General features: G+C 45.2%; 1 protein-coding gene across 11 annotated transcripts in view; it reads left to right on the forward strand.

The window, feature by feature from the left end:
• NMNAT3 (nicotinamide nucleotide adenylyltransferase 3) overlaps window positions 1-23,977 on the forward strand; it is a 113,290-nt gene that overhangs the window by 9,451 nt on the left and 79,862 nt on the right. For 2 of the 11 annotated variants that reach the window (XM_036877292.2, XM_057498604.1), the window contains exon 2: window positions 22,712-22,859. The exons of 8 other annotated variants lie outside the window; for them this stretch is intronic. In XM_036877292.2, coding sequence (XP_036733187.2) covers window positions 22,832-22,859 — 28 coding nt within the window. In that variant the 5' untranslated portion in view covers window positions 22,712-22,831. One more of the 11 variants, XM_057498630.1, reaches the window with a different exon arrangement.

The raw sequence follows: 23,977 nt of genomic DNA on the forward strand, positions 1-23,977 counted from the left end.
CATCTTCCGTACAACATCTGATACCTCTGGCCATGCCCACCCCTTGAGTCTTTCTTTCCTGGGTCTTCCTTCTTCTGCCTTCCCTTTGCTGGCATTTTTCAGGGGGCATCCCCAGGGTTCTTCCCTTGGCCCCTTCTTGTCTGCACACTTCACCCGGACGATTTTGCCCATGCCCTGGTTTTTATGCCTCCCTCATCCTCACCTACATCACATCCCCTCTCTGGAGCCCATACCTGTGTGTCCAGTGGCCTGCTGACTGGGGCCTTGTGGGGTTCCCATAGGCATCCGGAGTTGGCGTGTTTCACTTCTTCTAGACTCACCCTGTTTTCACAGAGCCAGCTAAATAATTGCTCCTTTCAAGTTGTTCTGCCTCCTTGAAGTCTTAGGTTAACTGTTCTAACCTTGTTAGAAAACTGCCATCTTGGGAAGTCAAGTTTAAGACAAGGACACAAACCAAGAACTCCTCCTCAAAACTTAGGGGCTAATAGTAAAATAACCATTTTTAATTATTATCTCTAACAGTTCTGGGGGTTGACTGGGCTCAGCCAGGCAGGTCTTGCTCCGGGCCTCATTCAGTGCCAGTTAGGTGGGCGGAGCCACCTCCGGCCTCATTGGCTGTTGGCCGGAGTGCCCTGTTGTGGCCCCTGCATTCCTCACAGTGCCGCAGTGGCTTCTAAGAACAGGCATTCCAAGAGGACCAGGTGGAAGCTGCATCACCTCACGTGGCCCACCCTCAGAAGTCTCAGAGCATCACTTTTTCCATATTTACCAGCCTGCCCAGCTTCGAGGGATGGAACACAGGCCCATCTCTCAATGGAAGGCCTGTCACATGGTGGCTGTGTTGGAAAATATATCCTGCCACAGTCCCCTGACATGTCTGTCTTTTCCTTTGAGAACTACCTGAAATGCCACAGAAGCTTTATTTTAAAAAAATTTTGTATAAGTACCATATTTACATGATTGGAAAGTTAATAAAAAAAAATATAAATGTTCTTTCTCATTCCATATCCCATACCCCTGCCCTACCACAGACAACCATTGTTATGTTTCCTAATGTTCTTTCTGAGTTTAGAGGTATTTTTTATACAAAACATACTATTCTATACTCACTGTTCTACACTTCTATTTTTTTGCTTAACAATATGTCTAGGAGAGATTTCCTTCTCAGTACCCAGAGAGTTCTCTACCTCCTCTCCCTCTCAGCCTCTCTGCTCTCCCCTCCCTCTGCCTCACTCTCTCTGTCAGATGCAGAGTGTTCTGTTGTGTAACTCTACCTTAGTTTACTTAATTAACCATCTAGATGGGCACTAGGCTGTTTCCAGGCTTTTGCTCTTACAGACACTACTGCCATGAATAACATTTACATGCTGTATTTTGTGTGAGAGAATTCCCTGGGAAGCCTTCTGCAAGAGCTGTAGCCAGTTATGTGCATCCTCTCCCCAAAGTACCTCCCCTCACCTCGCATCCCATCATGCATTTCCCATGCCTCCCTACCGGAGGTCTCCTAGAGGTCTTGGGCTGCAACCATTGTAGCACATTTGCACACTGCCTAGCACAGGGAGCGCCATGTCTACCCTGCACAGAGCAGGCATGTGCCAAGGAGGGAGACAAAGGGAAAAGCAGAGGGAGGAGACTTGAGGACAGGTTTCTGGGTGGCCTGTATTCCATATCCTCTAATTTTGTTTGTAGCCACATTTCTTAGTGGCAGTCACCACTTCAGGCATGTGTACTTCCTTCTTTAGTCTGTCACTGAAACCAGAATCTGGTCCTACCCTGTTGTGCCTGGCTTCATGGGTTCAGACCCAAAGCCCAGTTTTTGTACAGTCTCCCTGGCCAGCCACAGGACCACTCTCTGACAGCTGGTCCTTTCCAAAAGTACCACCATCAGGCTGTTGTGGGGAAGGCAATTGTGATGCTCATCACATAGTACTAAGACACCATTTATCTTATCCTGATAAAAATCCAGCAAAATAGAATCCTTCTCTTGTTAAGGAAGTATGTCAAAATCACATACTTCTACTGTTTCTGTTAGGAAATGTATTCCTTAAGAAACTTAGATTGTTTTTGTTAAATTAAAAAGGCCAAATTTGAACCTCCACAGAAAGATTGACAGTGTGCTTATTGCTTTAAAGGAAGCTTTCTGGGATGGTGTCTGTTCAGGATTCTTTCTGTTGTAAGGAATAGAAGCTTCACTCAAATTAAGTTAAGCAACTCTAGGAATATGGCTAGAATAGAAAAGCTTTAGGATATCAGGCATAGCTGGATCCAGGTGCTCAGATGATGGCACTTGGAATTTCACCTTCTCTTTCAGCTCTTCTTAATATTGAGTTGGCCTCACCCTCTAAGATAGGGACAATGACAACTCCAGGTTTGTGTGGAGTTTATAGGTCCTGATTTCAGAAGAACACACTTTTGTCCAGTGTTCCTATTGACAAGGGGTTTGTCCTCTAGGGACATGTGTCCACTCCTATACCAGTCACTTTTCCAGGAAGTTAGTTTTCTGGCCGTGTTGACTGTCAGACCTGCCAGAATCGTAGGAGTGGTGGCAGAGCAGTTTCAAAACAATGGGATGCAGGACCAACACATGTTGCTGCCCACTGCAGATGGTGATTGAGAATTTGAATTTCAGATTGTGAAGAGTAACCGAATTAGAGGTGACAGGCCTAGGAGTCAAGACAAGGTTTGTTGTGCTAATCTGTCTACTTTTGCATTTGTTTGAAAATTTCTGTAATAAAAGGGCATTAAAAAACAAAGAGGAGGAGCTTTTTTCTGACTTATTTTGGGAACTCTCAACACACAAGTATATTTACTGTCTAATTTTCTCACTCTCTGTTTTTCTTTTCATTGTACAAAGGAACCCTAGTCCTCACTGCACTCTAAGCTGGGGATTGGGAGGAAAACACACAGTAGTTAAATTTGTGTGGTATGCTGGGAGGGGCACTGGGGCAAGGCAGCAGGAGCCCTTATGTCCACATCTCCATGGCTCACAGAACAAATGCCTTGGAAAGTTCCAGCCAGGGTTGAGAAGGATGTCCATGCTGTGACCAAGTCTGCACCTCTTCGTCTAGTGGTCAGTGTGGACAAACCAGGTGAGGGCCTCATGGGGTCCTGGCCTTCCTGGTCCACATACATTGTTAGAGGAAGACCTAGCTCCTCAGATGGTCACAGATTTGCTGCTCACAGAAATCTTAGCATTTAGACAGCCTTTTCATTATACAGGTGAGGAAACAGGCCAGAGGGGTTAAACGGCTTGCCTAAGCTCACTGTGAAGTAAGGAAGAGCAGAGCTAGATGGGGATCCCCATAATCTGACCTTTAAGGCTGGTACCACTTAATAGCTGGGTGACCTAAGCCCCATTACTTCTCTGAACTTCAGTCTTCTCATCTTCTATTGTGGTGGACAGGAAAATGGCCTTCCAAAAGGTCCATATCTTAATCCCCGAACCTGTGAATGTGTTAAGTTAAATGGCATAGGGGTGTTAAATTTGCAGATGAAATTAAGGTTGCTAATCAGCTGACTTTAAAATTATCTTGGATCATCCAGATGGGATTGATGTAATCACAAGGGTGCTTAAAAGTGAGAGGGGAAGGCAGAGAGTTAGAGTGATGTAGTGTGAGGAAGATAGGGCCAGCCATGGCTGCCTTGGAAGAGGGAAGGACGCGTGAGTCGAGGAATGGGGCAGCTACTGGAAGCTGGAAAAAGCAAGAAATTGATTCTCCCCTAGAGCCTCCAGAAGGAAGACAGCCCTGCTTACTCCTTGATTTTAGCCCTTTTGGACTTCTGACTCCCAGAACTGTGAGATAATAAAATGTGTGCTGTTGTAAGCCACAAAGTTTGGGGTAATCTGTTAAGCAGCAATAGGTTACTAATACATCTATAAAGGAGCATAGTCATTACTTTCTCAAAAGATTGGAGTGTGGAGGCAAGGAGGTGATATCTGAAAATTACCCTAGAAAGTAGTAGATGTTTAATAAACAGTAATGTTGGTGGTAGACATTGGTGATGAGCAGTGGTGACCATTAATAGAAAGTAAAGGGAGAGTAGCTGTTGGAATGTGCCATTTAAGAACCAAGGTTGGTTCAGGGGTAGAAGGAAGCCGGTGGGAGACACCATATGGCCCAGGTGAACGGCCAAAGAACCCTGACAAGGAGCCCTTCCGTTCTGACAGTCTGCATGGCCTTCCTTCAATTCTTTGCTTTGTCAGGCAGTGCCGTCCTACATCTGGGAAGTGAGAGGTTGGGAAGGACTGACCCTGTGATCTCCCGTAGGCAGAGCCCTGCCTTACAGATCCGGTAGGATGCAAGCCTCTCTCTGCCTGGCCCTCACTCACCCTAATGCTTTTGGCTGCCCTTATGGCCGTAAAGATTGTTATTGCCTCCCCCAGTGTCAGCAGCTGCACTTCAGAGCTTTCTACAGGCCAGGCAGTATGCTGGGTGCTCTCATGTCAGTGCTAACTAGAGCTTGTATCTCTGTCTCATTTTTCACAGCAGCCCACTGAGGCAGGCCTTATTTCCCACTTACAGAGGAGCAAACAGGCTCGATGGGTTAGGCAACTTGCTCAGGGCCAAACAGCTTGTCAGTGGCAGAGCTGGGACTGCAGGCTAGGTCTCCAGATCCAGCCTCCTGGACAGAACTGGCCACCAAGTGGAAGAAGAGAGGTGACCCACCCACAGGCTGACTGGAAGGGGCTTAGGAGTACTGTGCTTGGATGCTATGGGCCTTTGGCAGCAGGTCCCCCAAGTCTCCAGAAGGAGGCCCTCACCTGAGGGAATGCCGCCTCCTGCACCTCTGGGAACGACGGAGCCCCCAGGGTGGGTGGGGGGAGGCACACTTGCTTCCCTAGGGCCTGTGGGGGCATTCACATCTGCTCCCACCCACTCTCAGGGTCACTGCAACTCTGTTGATACTTTATTTCCTCGAAAGACATGCACTGGCATTTAGATTGGTGTTAGACAATATTGAGGAATTTTTGTTATTGTTAATTTTGTCAGATGTGATCATGCTATAATGGATAAGTAAGAACGTGCCCTGTATTTTTGAAATATTTGGAGGTGAAATATCATGGTTTTGTGATAATGCTTTAATAAACTACCAGGGGAAAAAAGGTGAAATAAACATGGAAATGTGCTAATGATCATTTGGGGACCTCTGTGTGGCAGTTCATTATACCATTTCCTCTACTTTTCTGTATGTTATAATTTTTTTGTAATAAAAAGACTTTTTAAGTGTCTTGCCAATGGGTTTCTGCCCTGGGCAAGTTCACTATGGATTCAGTGTGTCCAGAAGAAATGACAGTAGAACGTTCTTGGGGTGAAAGGGTTATACCCAACTTTATTCCCATGGTGGCAGGTCAATCACTAGAATCCCATCCACTCAGAGCGAGTCTGCATGCAGCAAGCCGGTGTCTGCCTCTGGGCCCCTCTGCCCACACAGCCGTCCTCTGACCTCAGCGCTGCCACCACTCCAGCCTCTGCTTTCCTGCAGCCATGCCATCGTGTCGCCCAGAGCACTCGGCAGGGCTCTTTATATAGAGTCAGTAACAATGCATTGCCCACATGTGTGTAGTGAGCTAGCCAACCAGGGCCAGGTGAGAATCCTGGCCACAGGAACCTTCACTTTATCCACATTAAGTCATTTTCAGAGCCCTTAGGATATATTCAGTCTTTGGCTGAATTAGTCCCACACTCCAGAGCCACAATAATAAGGATAAATAAAGGCCCACAGTGGTGGAGCCAAGCTTGGGGGCAGAGGTGAAGGGGCATGACAGGGCTTGGCGGGGGCAGCCCTCGAAGGGACAGGCTCCGGGAGGGAGTCATATCCTCACACAGGATTCTGGCTCTCCCAGTCGTACGGTTGCCCTTGTCAAGCCAGTCAGTCCTGAGTCAGGTCACTAAGAGAAAGCTGGGTGACCCTTTCCCGGTGCTGATCTCTGAGAGTCCCTGCAGGGGGCGACTGTCCTCACCTGGCGGCTGCTTTTCCTTCGTGGTCGCGTAGTTGCTTTGCTGTGTTATGATATGGGAAAAGGACCGTGGTATTTTGTCAGCCCTCTTCTCGTGGTACAAACCTCTTACTAGAAGTTCCATTTGTCACTGCAGATTCCTCAGCCCATTTTCCTTTGGCAAATTCTGTAATCTTCTGAATGTTACATGAAAGTTCATTTTTCAAACTTAGCATTGGAACAGATAATCAGATTCCCTGATCTCCTGTTAACTTTCCTCTTTCTTTGCGTTTTCCCTTATCAACGGGGCCAGCCGGAGAAGAGGAGCAGCCCTGAGTGTTTATTTTCACCTGATCATCTCAGTGTTTCCAAGGACTTTGCCAAGTCTGCAGAACTGTGCTGAGCATCTTCTAATACACAAACCACTGCTAACCAGGAGGCCTGATTTGGCCAAGCACTGGTGTAGCTCTCGAAATAAAGTGTCATTGTTCGACTAAAACCCGATTTCTTTCCTATAAGCCTTTGGACATATGAATGCATAATAGGTGACCCCTGAGTGGTAATTTCATAAATTCTTGGTGAAATGAATTGTATCAGATCAATATATCTGTAGAGTCATCACATTTTTTGAGCTGCGAGGGACTTTAAGATGAATCTGGTACAGCTCTGTTAGTGGAGGAAACATTCATTTTAACTGCATAGTCAATTCTCAATTAACAAGCGTAATGGAGTGGAAGGAGGTCAGTGATAATCAAAAATCATGGTGAAAATAAAATTACAGTCAACACTGGATTTTCTGGGGGCTGATTAACTGGCTTGTGAATTAATTGAGGTTAAGACACAGTGGACGCCAGGATGTCATCGCCTTGGTAATTGGTCAGCAGCTGCTCACCACCTGGCCTCCACCTCCCTCTCTGTCCCAGGGAGGAGAAGAGCCTCCCCCCGGACTCGATCAGGCAGAAGTGGCTGTCCTTGGCTGGACTGGCACTGTGATGGTGCAGACTTTAGCCTCGGGTCCTAGATGAAGGCTGCCTTTAGGGCTTTCCACCCCTGCCTCTGGAGCAGTGATTCTGAAACTTGAGCTGCATTGCAGCCACCTGGAGGGCTTGTGAAGACCAGGTTGTTGGGGCCCAGCCCCATTTGCTGATCCAGGCTCAAGTGGTGCCTAAGAATTTGCATGTCCCGCAAGTGCCAGGTGATGTGGATTTTGCCGCCTCAGGGGGAACACTTGGAGAACAGCAGCTTTCCAAACCATTCTTTGCATGCCAGCTGCACTTTAGAATCATCTGGGAGGCTTTTTAAACCTATAGATGCCAATTATATGAGAGGCTCCGGAAGTGGAACCCAGGCAGGGATGGTTTTAAAGCGCCAGTTGATTTTAATGTGCATCCAGGATTGACCACCACTGCCCTGGGTAATGTTTCCCACACCTTAGCCATCTCATACCAGTCTCATGATTTTTTTCTTATCTTTACCCCCTGTATATGTGTTTACTATTTCTTTAAGCACAGTTTTTTTATATAAATAGATTTATTTAAAAAGCAAACTATATATCCCCTTCAAGTAGGAAAACCAGTTTCATTTTCACAAACCAGATATGGGGCATTCCTGTAATGGCAAAGACACTAAAATTCATGCCTAGAATCATCTTACATCCCATCACACTTGGGGAGACTCTATTCTAGAACTGTGCTTTTCGCTCTTTTTTCACAAAGGTGATGGAATATATTACTATTTCTGTTCTTCATCCCCGCATGTGGGTCAGGCAGGGCTGGGCTAACTCAGCACACCTCACCTCCCCACAAGAGAAACAAGTTGGAATGCAAATGAGAGGGTATTCATTACTGAATAACTTCTATTAGGTGACAATCTGTACTTCTAAAAAAGGAATTCATCAATAGGAGACTAGATAAACTGTGCTGTAGCCAAAGAATGGACTACCTACCCCTCAGCAAATGAAAAGGAGCAGACTAAGGCGCACACCACCTGAATGATCTCGTAGCCATGTGCTGAGTGACAGCCAGACAGAAGACCACTGCATGATTCCACCTTCATTGAGAGTCCTGAAACAGGCAAAACTCGTCTATGAAGGAAAAATTTACAATAAAAGTTGCTTGGGAGAAGGGGGTACAGAGAGACTAAGAGGGAAGGGACTTGAGAGGACTTTCTGGAGTGATAGGATGTTCTTTATCTTGATAGGGGCTGGAGTTACATGTGTGCTTACATTTGCATTCTCTGAATGGTGCCCTCAAGATTTGCGCATTTTTCTTGTATAGTCAAAAAGAGGAAAAAACACTAAACCTGTGCTGAACTCCAGTTAATGATATGCATGCCGAAGTGTTCAGGGAGAAGTGTGCTGTGTCTGCAGCTTACTTTGAAAGGCATCAAAAAAATGTGGTGAATTGATGAATGGATAGAAGGGTAGATGTATGACAAAACAAACATAGTAAAATATGCATGGTAGAATCTAGGTAGGGGATATCCAGGTGTTCATTTTAAAATTCTTTCAACTTTGTACTATGTCTGAAAATCTTTCATATTAAAGATTGGTGGATAATGGACATACACATTCAAAACAACAAACAAGTGCTTCATCCACCCGCCTGAGCTCTCCAGCATTTGCTGCTCTGATGGGCCTTCCAGGGATGGCTCCTGTGGGAGACAGATGGGCTGGAGGGTGGGAGGGGAGAGCCAAGAGTGGAAGAGTGGGTCCTTAGGAGAGGCCACTGCACTGGGAGAGAGGACAGCAGCTCCCCTCTCCTGGCCCCACTGCAAGAGGAGAATGCCAAGGGTACATCCTTCCTTCACCTATGCTGTGTCCTGGAGGATCCCTGCAAGGGTCACCTTGGCCGGGAGCCCTGGGAGGAGCTGTGCAGGTATGTTCGATATGACCTGCAGGTTCCACCAGGACCGTGCCACAGAAAGGCAGGTACAGTGGGTGAGGAAGAGGGGGCTTCCCGGGCTCCTACAAACAGCAGAATTCCAGAACATGCCACCCCAATGTCTCATTGGGTATCCTGAGCACAGGGATGTGCCTGGGGAACAAATAGGGGGTACTAGGGCATGTGCTTACCATCATGGGAATCAGACAGGTACTGTGGGGCAAGAGTAGCTTTCTCAGGGCTGGTGGTAGGCTCTCTAGGATGCCCAAAGCACTGACCCTTGACCTGAGCCTCCTCTCTGGGCTGCAGGGTGCCCCCCTCAATCACGCCCTCACAATACACCACAGCATACCTGTGACACAACCCCACAAGACCCTCTGTGTCGTGGCATACCCCCCACAGCATACTGTAACAGCCCATCACCATCACACCCCTACTGCATATCCCCACGAAACACCCCCCACATGATTTCCAACACACACAGTTCAGCACAGCCCCTCTGTCACCTGCCTTCACTGAGTACATCCGTAGACACCTGCCCATGAGATGACCCGTAGACCCACCTCCGAGGCAGACTCACTACACAGAAGCCCCACCACGCCACCTACAGTGCATGCTCCTGTAAGACACCCCCTGGGACAAGTACCCAACACAGCCATGGCACACTGCCCGGTGCGCACACATGCGCACACACCCAGGGCACATCCCTGCTCAGCTCTGAGTGGAGGCCCCCTTGCCTTCACTGTTGAGGGAAGAGCACCTGCAGGTTAACCTGCTCTTACTTTCCTTACTCCTGCAAGGCTCTGAGATACACCAGAAGAACAGCCATTTACTGTTTTTTTTAAAATTTTTTATTAAGGTATGATTGATACACACTCTTATGAAGGTTTCACATGAAAAAACAATGTGGTTACTACATTTACCCATATTATCAAGTCCCCACCCATACCCCAATGCAGTCACTGTCCATCAGTGCAGCAAGATGCCACTCACTATGTGCCCTCTCTGTGCTACACTATCTTCCCCATGATCCCCCACACCAGGTGTACTAAACATAATACCCCTCAATACCCTTCTCCCTCCCTCCCTTTTGGTAACCCCTAGTTCATTCTTGGTGTCTCTGAGTCTGCTGCCATTTTGTTCCTTCAGTTTTGTCTTTTACTACTCCACAGATGAGTGAAATCATTTGGTACTTGTCTTTCTCTGCCTGGCTTATTTCACTGAGCATAATGTCCTCCAGCTCCATCCATGTTGTTGCAAATGGTAGGATTTGTTTCTTTCTTATGGCTGAATAATATTCCATTGTGTATATGTACCACATCTTCTTTATCCATTCATCTACTGATGGACACTTAGGTTGCTCCCATATCTTGGCTATTGTAAAAAAATGCTGCGATAAATATAGGGGTGCATATGTCTTTTTGAATCTGAAAAGTGGTATTCTTTGGGTAAATTCCAAGGAGTGGGATTCCTGGGTCAAATGGTATTTCTATTTTTAGTTTTTTGAGGAACCTCCATATTGCTTTCCACAATGGTTGAACTAGCTTACATTCCCACCAGCAGTGTAGGAGGGTTCCCCTTTCTCCACATCCTCACCAGCATTTGTTGTTCTTAGTCTTTTCAGTGCTGGCCGTCCTTACTGATGTGAGGTGATATCTCATTGTGGTTTTAATTTGCATTTCCCTGATGATTAGCGATGTGGAGCATCTTTTCATGTGCCTGTTGACCATCTGAATTTCTTCTTTGGAGAACTGTCTCTTCATATCCTCCGCCCATTTGTTAATCGAGTTATTTGCTTTTTGGGTGTTGAGGCGTGTAAGTTCTTTATATATTTTGGATGTAACCCCTTGTCAGATTTGTCATTTACAAATATATTCTCCCATACTGTAGGATGCCTTTTTGTTCTGTTGATGGTGTCCTTTGCTGTACAGTAACTTTTTAGTTTGTTGTAGTCTGATGAGTTCCTTTTTGCTTTTGTTTCCCTTTCTCGAGGACGTGCGTTCAGGAAGAAGTTGCTCATGCTTATATTCAGGAGATGTTTGACTATGTTGTCTTCTAAGAGTTTCATGATTTCATGACTTACATTCAGGTCTTTGATCCATTTTGAATTTACTTTTGTGTATGGGGTTAGACAATAATCCAGTTTCATTCTTTTGCATGTAGCTGTCCAGTTTTGCCAACACCAGCTGTTGAAGAGGCTGTCATTTCCCCATTGTATGTCCATGGCTCCTTTATCATATATTAATTGACCATATATGGTCGGATTTATATCTGGGCTCTCTAGTCTGTTCCATTGGTCTATGGGTCTGTTCTTGTGCCAGTACCAAATTGTCTTGATTACTGTGGCTTTGTAGTAGACCTTGAAGTTGGGGAGCATAATCCCTCCAGCTTTATTCTTCCTTCTCAGGATTGCTTTGGCTATTTGGGGTCTTTTGTGGTTCCATATGAATTTTAGAACTATTTTCTCTAGTTTGTTGAAGAATGCTATTGGTATTTTGATAGGGATTGCATTGAATCTGTAGATTGCTTTCGGCAGGATGGCCATTTTGACAATATTAATTCTTCCTATCCATGAGCACAGGATGTGTTTCCATTTACTGGTACCTTCTTTAGTTTCTCTCAAGAGTTTCTTGTAGTTTTCAGGGTATAGGACTTTCACTTCCTTGTTAGGTTTATTCCTAGGTATTTTGTTATTTTTGATGCAATTGTGAATGGAATTATTTTCCTGATTTCTCTCTCTGCTAGTTCATTGTTAGTGTATAGGAATGCCACAGGTTTCTGTGTATGAATTTTGTATCCTGCAACCTTGCTGAATTCAGATATTAGGTCTAGTAGTTTTGGAGTGGATTCTTTAGGGTTTGTAATGTACAATATCATGTCATCTGCAAACAGGGACAGTTTAACTTCTTCCTTGCCAATCTGGATGCCACTTATTTCTTCATGTTGTCTGATTGCCGTGGCTAGGACCTCCAGTACTATGTTGAAAAGAAGTGGGGAGAGTGGGCATCCCTGTCTTGTTCCCAATCTTAGATGAAAAGCTTTCAGCTTCTCGCTGTTAAGTATAATGTTAGCTGTGGGTTTGTCATATATGGCCTTTATTATGTTGAGGTACTTGCCCTCTATACCCATTTTGTTGAGTGTTTTTAATCATGAATGGATGTTGAATTTTGTCAAATGCTTTTTCAGCATCTATGGAGATGATCATGTGGTTATTGTCCTTCTTTTTGTTGATGTGGTGGATGGTGTTGATGGATTTTTCTAATGTTGTACCATCCTTGCATACCTGGAATAAATCCCACTTGATCATGATGGATGATCTTTTTGATGTATTTTTGAATTCTTTCTGCTAATATTTTGTTGAGTATTTTTGCCTCTGTGTTCATCAGGGATATTGCTATGTAATTTTCTTTTTTTGTGGTGTCTTTGCCTATTTTGGTATTAGAGTGATGCTGGCCTCATAGAATGAGTTTGGAAGTATTCCCTCCTCTTCTATTTTTTGGAAAACCTTAAGGAGAATGGGTATTAGGTCTTCACTAAATATTTGATAAAATTCAGTGGTGAAGCCATCTTCTACAGGTGTTTTGTTCTTAGGTAGGTTTTTGATTACCAGTTCAATTTCATTGCTGGTAATTGGTCTGTTCAGATTTTCTGTTTCCTCCTTGGTCAGCCTTGGAAGGCTGTATTTTTCTAGAAAGTTGTCCATTTCTTCTAGGTTATCCAGTTTTTTAGCATATAATTTTTCATAGTATTCTCTAATAATTCTTTGTATTTCTGTGGTGTCCGTAGTGATTTTTCCTTTCTCATTTCTGATTCTGTTTATGTGTATAGACTCTCTTTTTTTCTTGATAAGTCTGGCTGGGGGTTTATCTATTTTGTGAAGAACCAGTTATTGCTTTTATTGATTCTTTCTATTGTTTTATTCTTCTCAATTTTATTTATTTCAGCTCTAATCTTTATTATGTCCCTCCTTCTGCTGACTTTGGGCTTCATTTGTTCTTCTTTTTCTAGTTTCATTAATTGTGAGTTTAGACTGTTCATATGGGATTGTTCTTCTTTCCTGATGTGGGCCTGTATTACAATATACTTTCCTCTTAGCACGGCCTTGGCTGCATCCCACAGATTTTTGTGGTGTTGAATTATTGTTGTCATTTGTCTCCATATATTGCTTGATCTCTGTTTTTATTTGGTCATTGATCCATTGGTTATTTAGGAGCATGTTGTGAAGCCTCCATGTGTTTGTGGGCTGTTTCATTTTCTTTGTGTAATTTATTTCTAGTTTCATACCTTTGTGGTCTGAGAAACTGGTTGGTACCATTTCAATCTTTCTGAATTTACTGAGGCTCTTTTTGTGGCCTAGTATATGATCTATTCTTGAAAATGTTCCATGTGCACTTGAGAAGAATGTGTATTCTGCTGCTTTTAGGTGTAAGTTCTGTAGATGTCTGTTAGGTCCATCTGTTCTAATGTGTTGTTCAGTGCCTCTTTCTCCTTACTTATTTTCTGTCTGGTTGATCTGTCCTTCAGAATGAGTGGAGTGTTGAAGTCTCCTAGAATGAATGCATTGCATTCTATTTCCCATTTTAATTCAGTTAGTATTTGTTTCCCATATGTAGGTGTTCCTGTGTTGGGAGCATAGATATCTATAATGGTTATATCTTCTTGTTGGATTGACCCCTTTATCATTATGTAATGTCCTTCTTTGTCTCTTGTGACTTTCTTTGTTTTGAAGTCTATTTTGTCTGATACAGGTACTGCAACTCCTGCTTTTTTCCTATTAGTTGCATGAAATATCTTTTTCCATCCCTTCACTTTTAGTCTGTGTATGTCTTTGGGTTTAAAGTGAGTCTCTTGTAGGCAGCATATAGATGGGTCTTGTTTTTTTATCCATTCAGTAACTCTATGTCTTTTGATTGGTGCATTCAGTCCATTTACATTTAGGGTGATTATCTATAGGTATGTGCTTATTGCCATCGCAGACTTTAGATTCGTGGTTACCTAAGGTTCAAGGTTAACTTCCTTACTATCTAAGAGTCTAACTTAACTCACTTAATATGCTATTACAAACACAATGTAAGGTTTCTTTTCTTTTTCTCCTCCTTTTCCTTCCTCCTCCATTCTTTATATATTAGTTATCATATTCTGTATTCTTTGTCTATCCCTTGATTGACTTTAGGGATAGTTAATTTAATTTAATTTTGCATTTGCTTAGTAATTAGCTTTTCTACTTTCTTTACTGTGGTTTTATTCCCTCCGGTGACAGCTATTAAACCTTAGGAACACTTCCATCTATAGAAGTCCCTCCAAAATAGACTGTAGAGATGGTTTGTGGGAGGTAAATTCTCTCAGCTTTTGCTTATCTGGAAATTGTTTAATCCCTCCTTCAAATTTAAATGATAATCTTGCTGGATAAAGTAATCTTGGTTCCAGGCCCTTCTGCTTCATTGCATTAAATACATCATGCCACTCCCTTCTGGCCTGTAAGGTTTCTGCTGAGAAGTCTGATGTTAGGCTGATAGGCTTTCCTTTGTATGTGATCTTATTTCTCTCTCTGGCTGCTTTTAATAGTCTGTCTTTATCCTTGATCTTTGCCATTTTAATTACTGTATGTCTTGGTGTTGTCTTCCTTGGGTCCCTTGTATTGGGAGATCTGTGGAGCTCCATTGTCTGCGAGACTATCTCCTTTCCCAGCTTGGGGAAGTTTTCAGCAATTACCTCCTCAAAGATACTTTCTATCCCTTTCTCTCTCTTCTTCTTCTTCTGGTACCCCTATAATGCAAATATTGTTCCATTTGGATTGGTCACACAGTTCTCTTAATATTCTTTCATTCCTGGAAGTCCTTTTTCTCTCTCTGCCTCAGCTTCTTTGTATTCCTCTTCTCTAGTTTCCGTTTCATTTATCGTCTCTTCCACCATATCCAACCTGCTTTTAATCCCCTCCATTGTGCTCTTTGACAATAGGATCTCTGACCAAAATTCATTCCTGATTTCTTGAATATCTTTCCATACCTCCATTAGCATGTTGATAATTTTTATTTTGAAGTTCCTTTCAGGAAGAGTCATAATGTCCATGTCATTTAATGTTTCTCCGGAGTTATATGAATTTTACTCTGGACCAGGTTCCTTTGGCATTTCATATTTGTATATGGCGCCCTCTAGTGTCCAGAAGCTCTAGTCTCTGGAGCTGCTCAGCCCCTGACACAATGTTGGGGGTCACAGGGGAGTGGTATTGGTGCCTGCAGGGAGGAAAGAGCTGTTTCCTGCTTTTCAGCCGCTATGCTCGTCTCCACTGCTTGAACCTGTGGGCCATGCACACAGGTATAAGCCTCTATGCTTTGGGTTTGTAGTTGCTGTAGACAGATCTTCCCTCTGGCTGGCCTAATGCCAGGGTAGGGTTTGCCGGTTTGCAAGCCAGGTGGGGCTGGCCGGGAGAAAGGCACGGTAGACTGCATATCATGAAGGATTCCCTGGAGCTGTGTAGCCAGCCAGGGAGCTGAATCACCTGGAAATTGTGAAAACTCCCAACCTCCTGGGCAGAGTGCACCCAGACAATTTTGTCTACCTGTCCTTTCTCCTGAGCAGTTAGCCCTGTGCAGTCCTTGCCCCTTTAACAGCCCTCTTGTTAAGGGCTTCCTTATTAGGAAGTCTCTCAGACTGCCCACCTTTCTTTTGTCCCAGAGCAGCCGGATATGGATCCCTGCTTTCCACAAGCAGCTGGAATCTCAGTCTCTCCAGGAATTCTGCCTGTCTTAGCTTTCCAATCCCCTAATCTTGGGAGTATCATGAAAGCGCCATGAAATGTAGGTTTGTGCTCCCAGAACAGCTCTCCAGAGTTAGGTATTCAGCAGTCCCAGGCCTTCCACTCTCTCCCTGCTCCGTTTCTCTTCCTCCCACAGGTCAGCTGGGGTGCGGAAAGGGCTTGGATCCCACCCAGCCACAGGTCTGGTACGTTTCCTTGTTCCATGAGGTCTGCTCTTTTCTCCAGGTGTATGCAGTCTGGCACAGTCCTCTTTCCTGTTGCTCTTTCAGGATTAGTTGTATTAATTATATTTTCGTATTATATGCGGTTTTAGGAGGATGCCTCTGTCTCACCTCTCACACCGCCATCTTTAATCCAATCTGCAGCCATTTACTCTTGAGGGAGGAATTTATGATTGATGTCTGAAGGGTGACTAATATACTGATTACATCTATTGTGTCCTGCAAAAATGAACAGGCCCATCCTGTATAACAAAGAGCCCCGGGCTTGGGTGGAACAGCAGTCTGGGACCTTCTTGGTTTCTGTGCCTTCCAGGCAATGGCTCAGCCTTTGTCATCAGCTAGGGGTTTGTCCTTGCTCTGCTTCCCAGTACCAGGCCTTTGGATAAGCCCCAAGCTTCAGAACCCAAACAAGATGATAATACTTCTCTGCACAGTGTTTGCAAAGATTAAAGATGACATAATAGACAGTGTAGTAACAGGCACAGTGCAGGTGCTGCCAAACTATGAGATAGTGGAACTGTAAAGTGCCTAGTACATAGTATACTAAATAACTTTAAGCTATTGTCATTACTATTATTGATTTATTATGACGATTCACTCCTGTCAATCATGAGGATTTAAAAAGTGAACATTTAGAACTTACACAGTTGCAGTAAGGTTTTGCTTTGACCACAAATGGCACTTTGAACATTTAAACAAAGCTGCTTGTTGTGTTTTCCATGTCAGACCCACAGCTAGAGAGAGTGCTTTGAGAGGAGGGATTGTGTCCTCTGTACCCTCCTCCCCAGGACTGAGCACAGTTGTACATGGAAGATCCTAGGAATTTAGGCCGTTTGCATGGTTTCTTGAAGAACAAGTCGTTCTAATAATAAAACTTTAAGCTCGTCCAAACTGCGCTTTTAAAACAAAGCCACCAACAGCACCTTCAAAGCTAAAAAGCCACCATCATGTTCTCATTTGCATGCCACTCTGCCAATTAATGTTAGATGCCAATTAAATGGGACATTAAGCTGCCAGTGGGTATGCAACTCTGCACACTAACGTCCTCTTCATTTCGATTAGTGACCTGAATTCATTGCCTCCCGTCCATTCCCCAGGCTCATCCTCTCCCCCATCCCAGCCAGCCCCCACCAGGACCAAAGGCAGGAGGCATGGCGCCATGCCAGCTCGCACTTGGGAGAGGGGGTCCATGATGCCAGTTGGCATGGCTGGATCCTTGCAGAATTCCAAACATAATATGACCAGATATGTCAGTCTCTTAGGTGCATCTGAGTTAGTGATTATCCCATCTCTAAAAATTCCTCCAAGAAACAGCAAAAGCAAGAATTATTACCCAAGAGCTCAAAGGACCTGCCTGTCACCTAAAACTGCCACTCTCCAAGAAGCCGTTTCTGAGAGCCCTCCGTTCTGCCAGCCAAGCTCTTCCCTAGTTTGCAGCAGTCTGGGCCAGGCTCTAGGTAAACTGATCTGCTGAGCAAAGGCACCTGTCCAGAAGACCTGGTCTAACACCACCTACAAATGTGCATTTCATTTTTCGGATGATAATGGTATAATATTGCCATTGGCAAAAGATACAGCAGTGCTTAATTCTTCCCTCCCTCTGTGGCTAGGGCATTTTAGTAATTTAAAAGTCCTTCTTTCCCTTCTTCATCTAAGAAGTAAAAATAATTATAATAGAAAGTGAGTAATTTGCAGCTACAATACCAGGCTGATAATCAAAAACTTGTAAATGGAAACATGAGCATATGTTTATCACTTCTTGAAATTAGAATGCAACTGAAAGTAGCTGTGGCCTCCAAGAGAGGGCATTGTGGAAAGGAAAGCATGCTTAGTTATTCTTTGGAGACCTGCCTGCTAATGAGGCTTTTAAGTTGCTCTTGCCTCAGGAGTGGTGAATAAAGGAAGGCGTTCAGCTCAGCTGTTCAGGGGACCCTTGGGTAATCACCTACGGATTGATCACTCCCCTGCATAAAACCATTTGTGGGGCTCACCAGCCACCACCATCACAATAGAGTTTGACCTTTTGAACATAGGACACATTACCCCTGGCAGTGTGGCCCTGGAGAACCTTGTCACCCTGTCCCCCACAACCTTGGCTGCTCTGTTGACCCTCTTGCAGCCCCAACATGCAAATACTGTTTCCTCTCTCCAGTTTATTTACCTGTCTGACTCCTATTCATCCTTCAAAACCCAAAACACCAGTTACTTCCTCCTAGAATGCTTCCATACCCTTTTGCACCCCTCCCCCAGCCTGGCTGGACTGGGGGCTCTACTGTGTGTATTCAGGCTCCCTCTGTTCCCATTTATGCCAGTTCTTACCACACTGGGTTGTGAACATCAGTTAGCCCATCTACGTCTCCCCAGCACAGACAGGTGAGCCCTCCATGCAGGAATATGGCTTACTCTTCTGTCTCCTTGGTACCCAGCGTACTGCAGTACACTGTAGGCTAACTTTAGGGATTGTGAAGGAGTTTGAAACAATTTTAAAGTTTGTCTTTTAAAAAGCACAAGTATCACATAGTCATTGATAAAATAAATCCCAGCATGCATTCCAGCCAACTGAAATCTTTGTAATGGTCCAAGTTCATTTTGTAATGATCTTGAGGTAGGCTTGCCCAGTTTTCAAGTCAAAAGCAAAATTGGCCTGAGAGACACCATAGTTTTTTTCCACCTCAAATGCTGCATGCCTCTGTACCATAATCAGGACAGCAGTGTGTTTACTGCTTTGCATCTTATTTTTGTAATATTACTGGAAGTACTGAAGGGCACACAAGTGCTTTCAGCATGAAAAGGAGGTCCATCTTATTAATGAAGCCTCTGTGAGCCCAGGAAGCCAGTGTGTCTCCCTTACTACCCTTGCTGGGTAACCCCACGGGAAGCTCTCTCTGCCTGCCAGTATGCAGGCATAGCTGCCCGTAGCCAGGTTTCTCCTCACTGCCCTTATTCTCAGTCAGTTTCAGGCTTGTGGGCCTGTCGGGGTACAAGGTTTACATTTAAATCAGCCCCTGGTTTGAAATTGACTTTATTTTTTAATCTTCAAGGTTATCTTGCTGAAGGCTTGCTTCTCAGCTAATCAGGTACCCTCGTGCCCCAAGCTATGGGGAAGGAGAGAGTATAGGGGTGATTCCTTGCCCGTAAGTTCCACCTGTAAGCCACCATGTCTAGCGGGAATGTTCCAGGGCCATCCTCTGCTTGGAGCTGCCATCAGGGAGGGACCCCATGTGTGCTGTGTGCTCTACCAGCACCTGGGACCACAGGGCAAGAGGGGAAAGGAGTCCAAGCTGGGAGGTGCAGGGTCGGGCAAGGAGAGCACTGGTCATGGGCACTGCATGCTTGTCTCGATGCCCCTGACCAGTGAGCCGTGTGGCTGGTCTAGAGAGTGTCTTGGGTTTGGCTCCGAAATGCCATCTGAGTTAGACCACATTGCTGACTAGGACAGCAGGGAATGAGTCCAGGGAGGGAGGGGAGGGGGGATCTCAGCAGCCTGGATTTCCTAGAGGAGTTTCTGGAGCTGGGGTGGGGCAGGTCTGTGGGGAGGCTCATTTCTCCATTCAGCAAGCGTTTCCCAAGCCCAGATCATGTTCCAGTCCTGTGCAAGTCACAGAGATCATAAAGGCAGAGATCTGACCCTGGAGCTCATAATCCAGGAGGGCAGGCAGGCCCTGCCTCTGGTTCCCCACCACCCCCGGGCGTCAGCTGAGCCCTCTGCCCATGATCTCCTGCCCCCACCAGGTGGGCACTACATTTACCAGTCAGTTGTGTTTGTTCCCAAATGTGTTGGTGCCCATAGTGCTTGTTAACAAGTCACATAACTTTATTAAATATGACATAAACTGACAGATTATAAGAAGAAGGATTAGGTTTTCTGAGGAATGAAGTGAATACTTTGAAGGACTTAAGAAGGTGAGAGTGACTAACCACCCTCCCTATGAGGAACTGGTGAAAAAGCCGGGCCAGACAAGACTGGTGATGGTAGAGGCAGGGGAATTGGAGAGCAAGACAGACTCAGCTGTCATGTCCTTCGTGTACTTCTTGAGCATCTTTAGGTTCCCTTTCCACCTAAAAGGAACAGGAACAGGGAATTGTTGCTGGCAGATGACATTTGTGAAAGCTCCAATCTGCGCTCCAAATACAAAGCCTTTGTCCTCCTACCTTACCTGTTTAGGTTTAATTTAAAGCTAATGTTCACTTAGATGTTTCTTGAATGATTCTCTGCTTTGACCATTTGTTTCTCCTTTAGCAGCCAGCTAAGGTGGGGTAAGAGGGCACCTGTGGCAGTTGGGTGCCGAGTGAGTGCTGGGGTGGGCTGAAGGCTGACTACAGGAAGCTGAGACTTATGGAGCCGCAAAAGCCAGATCAGGACCACCTCTCTGCCTCTTGGACAAGCCTGGGCTCTAGCCTGACGGTAGAGGGGAGCAGGGGAGGGACGAGCTCATGTGTGTATTGAGGAGTGGAGGGCAGGACAGGCCATAAGGTGGCCCCATAGCACGAGGAAAGCCAGGGTAGGGTGTTACAGAGGGGCTGGAGAGGAAGGGAGGTCAGAGAGAAATCTAGCAAGCGGAGTGTACAGGATTCAGTGATGGATGAATTTTAGGGCCCTCCTTTCCTTAAAGCAGGCCAGAATCGCTCCCACATAATCCAGTGAAAGGTGGTGCTGTTCATTTATGGAAAACTGGGGAGAGTGGTATGGATAAACCATGGGATGAGGGCATTCCAGGTGGAGAGCAGAACTCCAGGAAAGGAAGGAAGCAAGAGGCTTCAGGCTAGATGCCTGTTCAGCAAGTATTTATTAAGCACCTTCTTTCTGTGTGCTGGGTTGACGGCCAGGAATGCTAAGAATAAGCATATTGGTCTCAAACACAGAGGTGGAAGGGCCAACCTGGGAGGTGCTTGGGTGCTGGGAGGGCAGCAGGGCCTGGCGCCCCCACGCTGAGGTGGCAGTGACAACACTAATAATATGGGATGAGGAACCGCGCTCATGGAGAGGGAGTGAATCTGGGCAGGCTGAGTTCCAGGAGGTGGTAAGTGGGGGATGGTGTTCTAGGCCCTGGGCAGAGGCCAGAAACTCACCTTAGGAAGTGGAGGCCAGGAAGGGAGAGGTCAAGCCGAAAAGAGGACTCTCAGGGGTGTGGACCCAGCAGGAGAGAAGGTTTGGGCTCTCAAATGCATCCTTTCTTGACTGCACACAGGATTCTGATTTAGGAAGATGGCAGCAGAGGAACTGCTGATAAATAATCTGATTGCTCAGAAAATAATGGTTTCAACTCAAATAAATATTTCGTAATTTCAGAGCATTTTATAGTTTCTATTATTTTTGAATTAAACAGTTTTTTTTAATTATGAGGTTTTTAACAATATCACTTAGCTTGTTCATTGTTCCATGACGCATTGAGAGATGTGAGGTTTTTTTGCATCACATTTCTCTTTTAAAAACCTCTCTGAGTCTTGTTTTATTTATAGGACTTCTTCTTGGGAACCTTTTAATCCAAGCATAAGTATTTTTATAAAATGGAGTAGACACAGAAAATGACAGAATAACACCAATAAGGTGACACATGCACTTATTAAGCATTTATTATGCATTTATGAACCAGCGATTCCTTAAACTGGAACATACGATGTTTTGTCCCAAGTCCATCAGTTCCTTTAACATTTTACATCTATCATTTCATTAAAATAGGGGTGAGATGCTTATCCTGAAACCCATTCTCTGCTTTGAATTTTTTAAAATCCTCTCTTGAGTGAATGTGCGTCTCAGTGGCTAAGTGAACAAAGCCAACGTCTTTCTTTCACTGCATTTTCTTTTGGACTTCTGGAGCTACAGCCAGAGCTGTTTGTTCTCCCAGAAGGAGAGCTGCGTTTTGCTCCACAGGGATCCCCAGCCTCTCTCTGGGGCAGGAAGGGATAGAGGTTTACTGGATCTCCATCCCCTCTACTAGGGAAAGAGGCTGCAGGGCATCTGTTCTCTTCTGCTTTCAAAATTAAAGTTAATTTAATTTGGTTTTGAGACTTCTGCAGTTCCACCTAAGCACTGTGCTGTCGTGGATCAGGAATCTGAGCCGTGACATACCCGCAAGCGTGCACTCACAGGCCTGCACAGAACTACCAAGTGCTGTTGTCACATGTTTCACACCCAGGCGAGACAGCTTGAAAGCTTGGGTGTGGGGTCAGATCCCAGCTCACTTGTCCTTCTATGTAACCTTGTACAAGTTAGTTCATATCTCCGAGCCCCACTTTCCTCATCTGCAAAGGGGGAGTTACATCATCTAGTTGAAATACTATGTGTAAAGCAATTAGCAGTGGTGTCCCATGAACAGTCAGTAACGATATTATCTGACCCATTTAGCTGCATTTCTGGGTTCCTCTGGATTTTGTGGGTACCCACGCTTCACTGGATTGTGGTTCTTCTACTGGCTGTGCACTGCCTCCAAGCTGTCTCCTCCAGGTCCCCACACCTGGGCTCCACTGTCTTCTGGGGACAGACCCCAGGGTTCAAAAGCCTTCCCCAGGCGTGGTTTCATCTCAGCATCACCTTCAGCCTGGGCTTTCAGAGCTCTGGGCGAGGGCCTAGACCTTTCACTTCCAGGCCTGAAGTTGGGTGGAAGGGAGAGCTGGACCAGATCAGGCAGTGGGCCCCAGGTCTACGAGGAAGGAAGGACATGGATCCCCAGACAGTCAGTAGTGGATGGGCCAGTCCCAGACACCTGGAGGAGGACGTGGGGGACATTCAGAGAAACACTTGTTTTGGAACAGCAGAGGAGAAATGGCTAGAACAGGGGCCCTGAGATGGCCCTGGGAAGGTCTGATGGGGCTTTATGGGGATGCCTGGTGGAGAATGAAGTTAGGGCTATTTTCCACCCTTGCCCAGTCCTGGAATCCTGAGGCCAGAACTCTGGTGTTCCTCTGTACTCAGACCTGCCGGCTCCTCCCGTGGCTCACTGCACTGCGCCACAGACTGAGGCCACTTTAACTCCAGCAGCTGCCTTTGAGATGCACCCCTTGATTCTCAGAGCCTGGAATTTCATCATCGCTGATGGAAAAGCAGTTCAAAGCTGTTGGTGGTGGGTCAGCGGTACCGTCTTCAGAGAGAGTGCCACACGTTATTGCTTCCCCTCTTAATATCACGGGTGTTAGGCAGACTTCCTCCTCTCAGAATAACCTCTGTCGTCTGAATCATTTGGCATGACTATATGTGGAATCGTTGGTGAGTTTTTCATCTATTTTATTTTTATTTTTTTCCCTGTCAGATTACTTAGAAATATACTTTCTCAAGATAAGGCCTACTACAAAAATTGCTTTACTAATAATGGGACTTCTTACAAAACTTAGAGATGAAAATCATACAGTGGGAGCCATTGTGAAAACTTGGGAGTTTTCATGTTACCAATGTTTTATGCTCTGCAGGTCTTGAGCTGTTATCATTTCTGTCAAAGTTCTTCATACAGCCAGGCCAAGTGAGTCTCCTACCTTCTTACAAATCCTTAAAAAAAAATCATAGTTTAAGGGCTCACAATATCTCCACACTCTCCTTATTTTCTGAAATGTTTTCCTTTTACAGTAGAATGTTCATGTTGGGCTAAATTAGAAGGTGATTTTACATAATCACTTCTGAGCTGTTGGTAGGGAAGATTTTTATGCATTTTATGTAAAAGACCATGTGGTGGTTTTCTGCCGTTATATCTTGGATGCCTCCTGTTGAGAGGAAATCAGATACTCCTTTTTGTAAGTGAAGTTATGAAATCTTCCCTGAAGGGCGTAGACATTAGTTAGATAAGCCTCCCATGGAGTGATACCAGAGACTCCTGCCTCAAGGAAGGGAAGTGAAGTGGAGAATCACTTTAGGGCCTCTCCAGCCTTCTATTTCTCTGAATTTATTACTGCATGAAAAGGATCGTCTGCATCCAGCACGTTTGTCCCTGAGTGCGGGTCGCATTAGGTCTAGTGCTGACGCTCCCTGGGTCACAACGCCTTCCTTGGGTGAAACTTTAAAATCTCCGTAACCAAAGAGCTTGTTTTATAAGGCAGCGTCACAGTGTGGGAGAAGTCTCAGCCCGAGGTCTGAGTCTCACTCTGTTGTCCCTTCCTGTGTGACCTTGCGTACAACTTCACCTCTCCGGTCCTCGGTTTGTTCAACCATAAGATGGGGGGTTTGGACCAGACATTTACATCTAGAAGGTAG

Source organism: Manis pentadactyla, chromosome 1, assembly GCF_030020395.1.
Source record: "Manis pentadactyla isolate mManPen7 chromosome 1, mManPen7.hap1, whole genome shotgun sequence".
Classification (NCBI taxonomy): Eukaryota; Metazoa; Chordata; class Mammalia; order Pholidota; family Manidae; genus Manis; species Manis pentadactyla.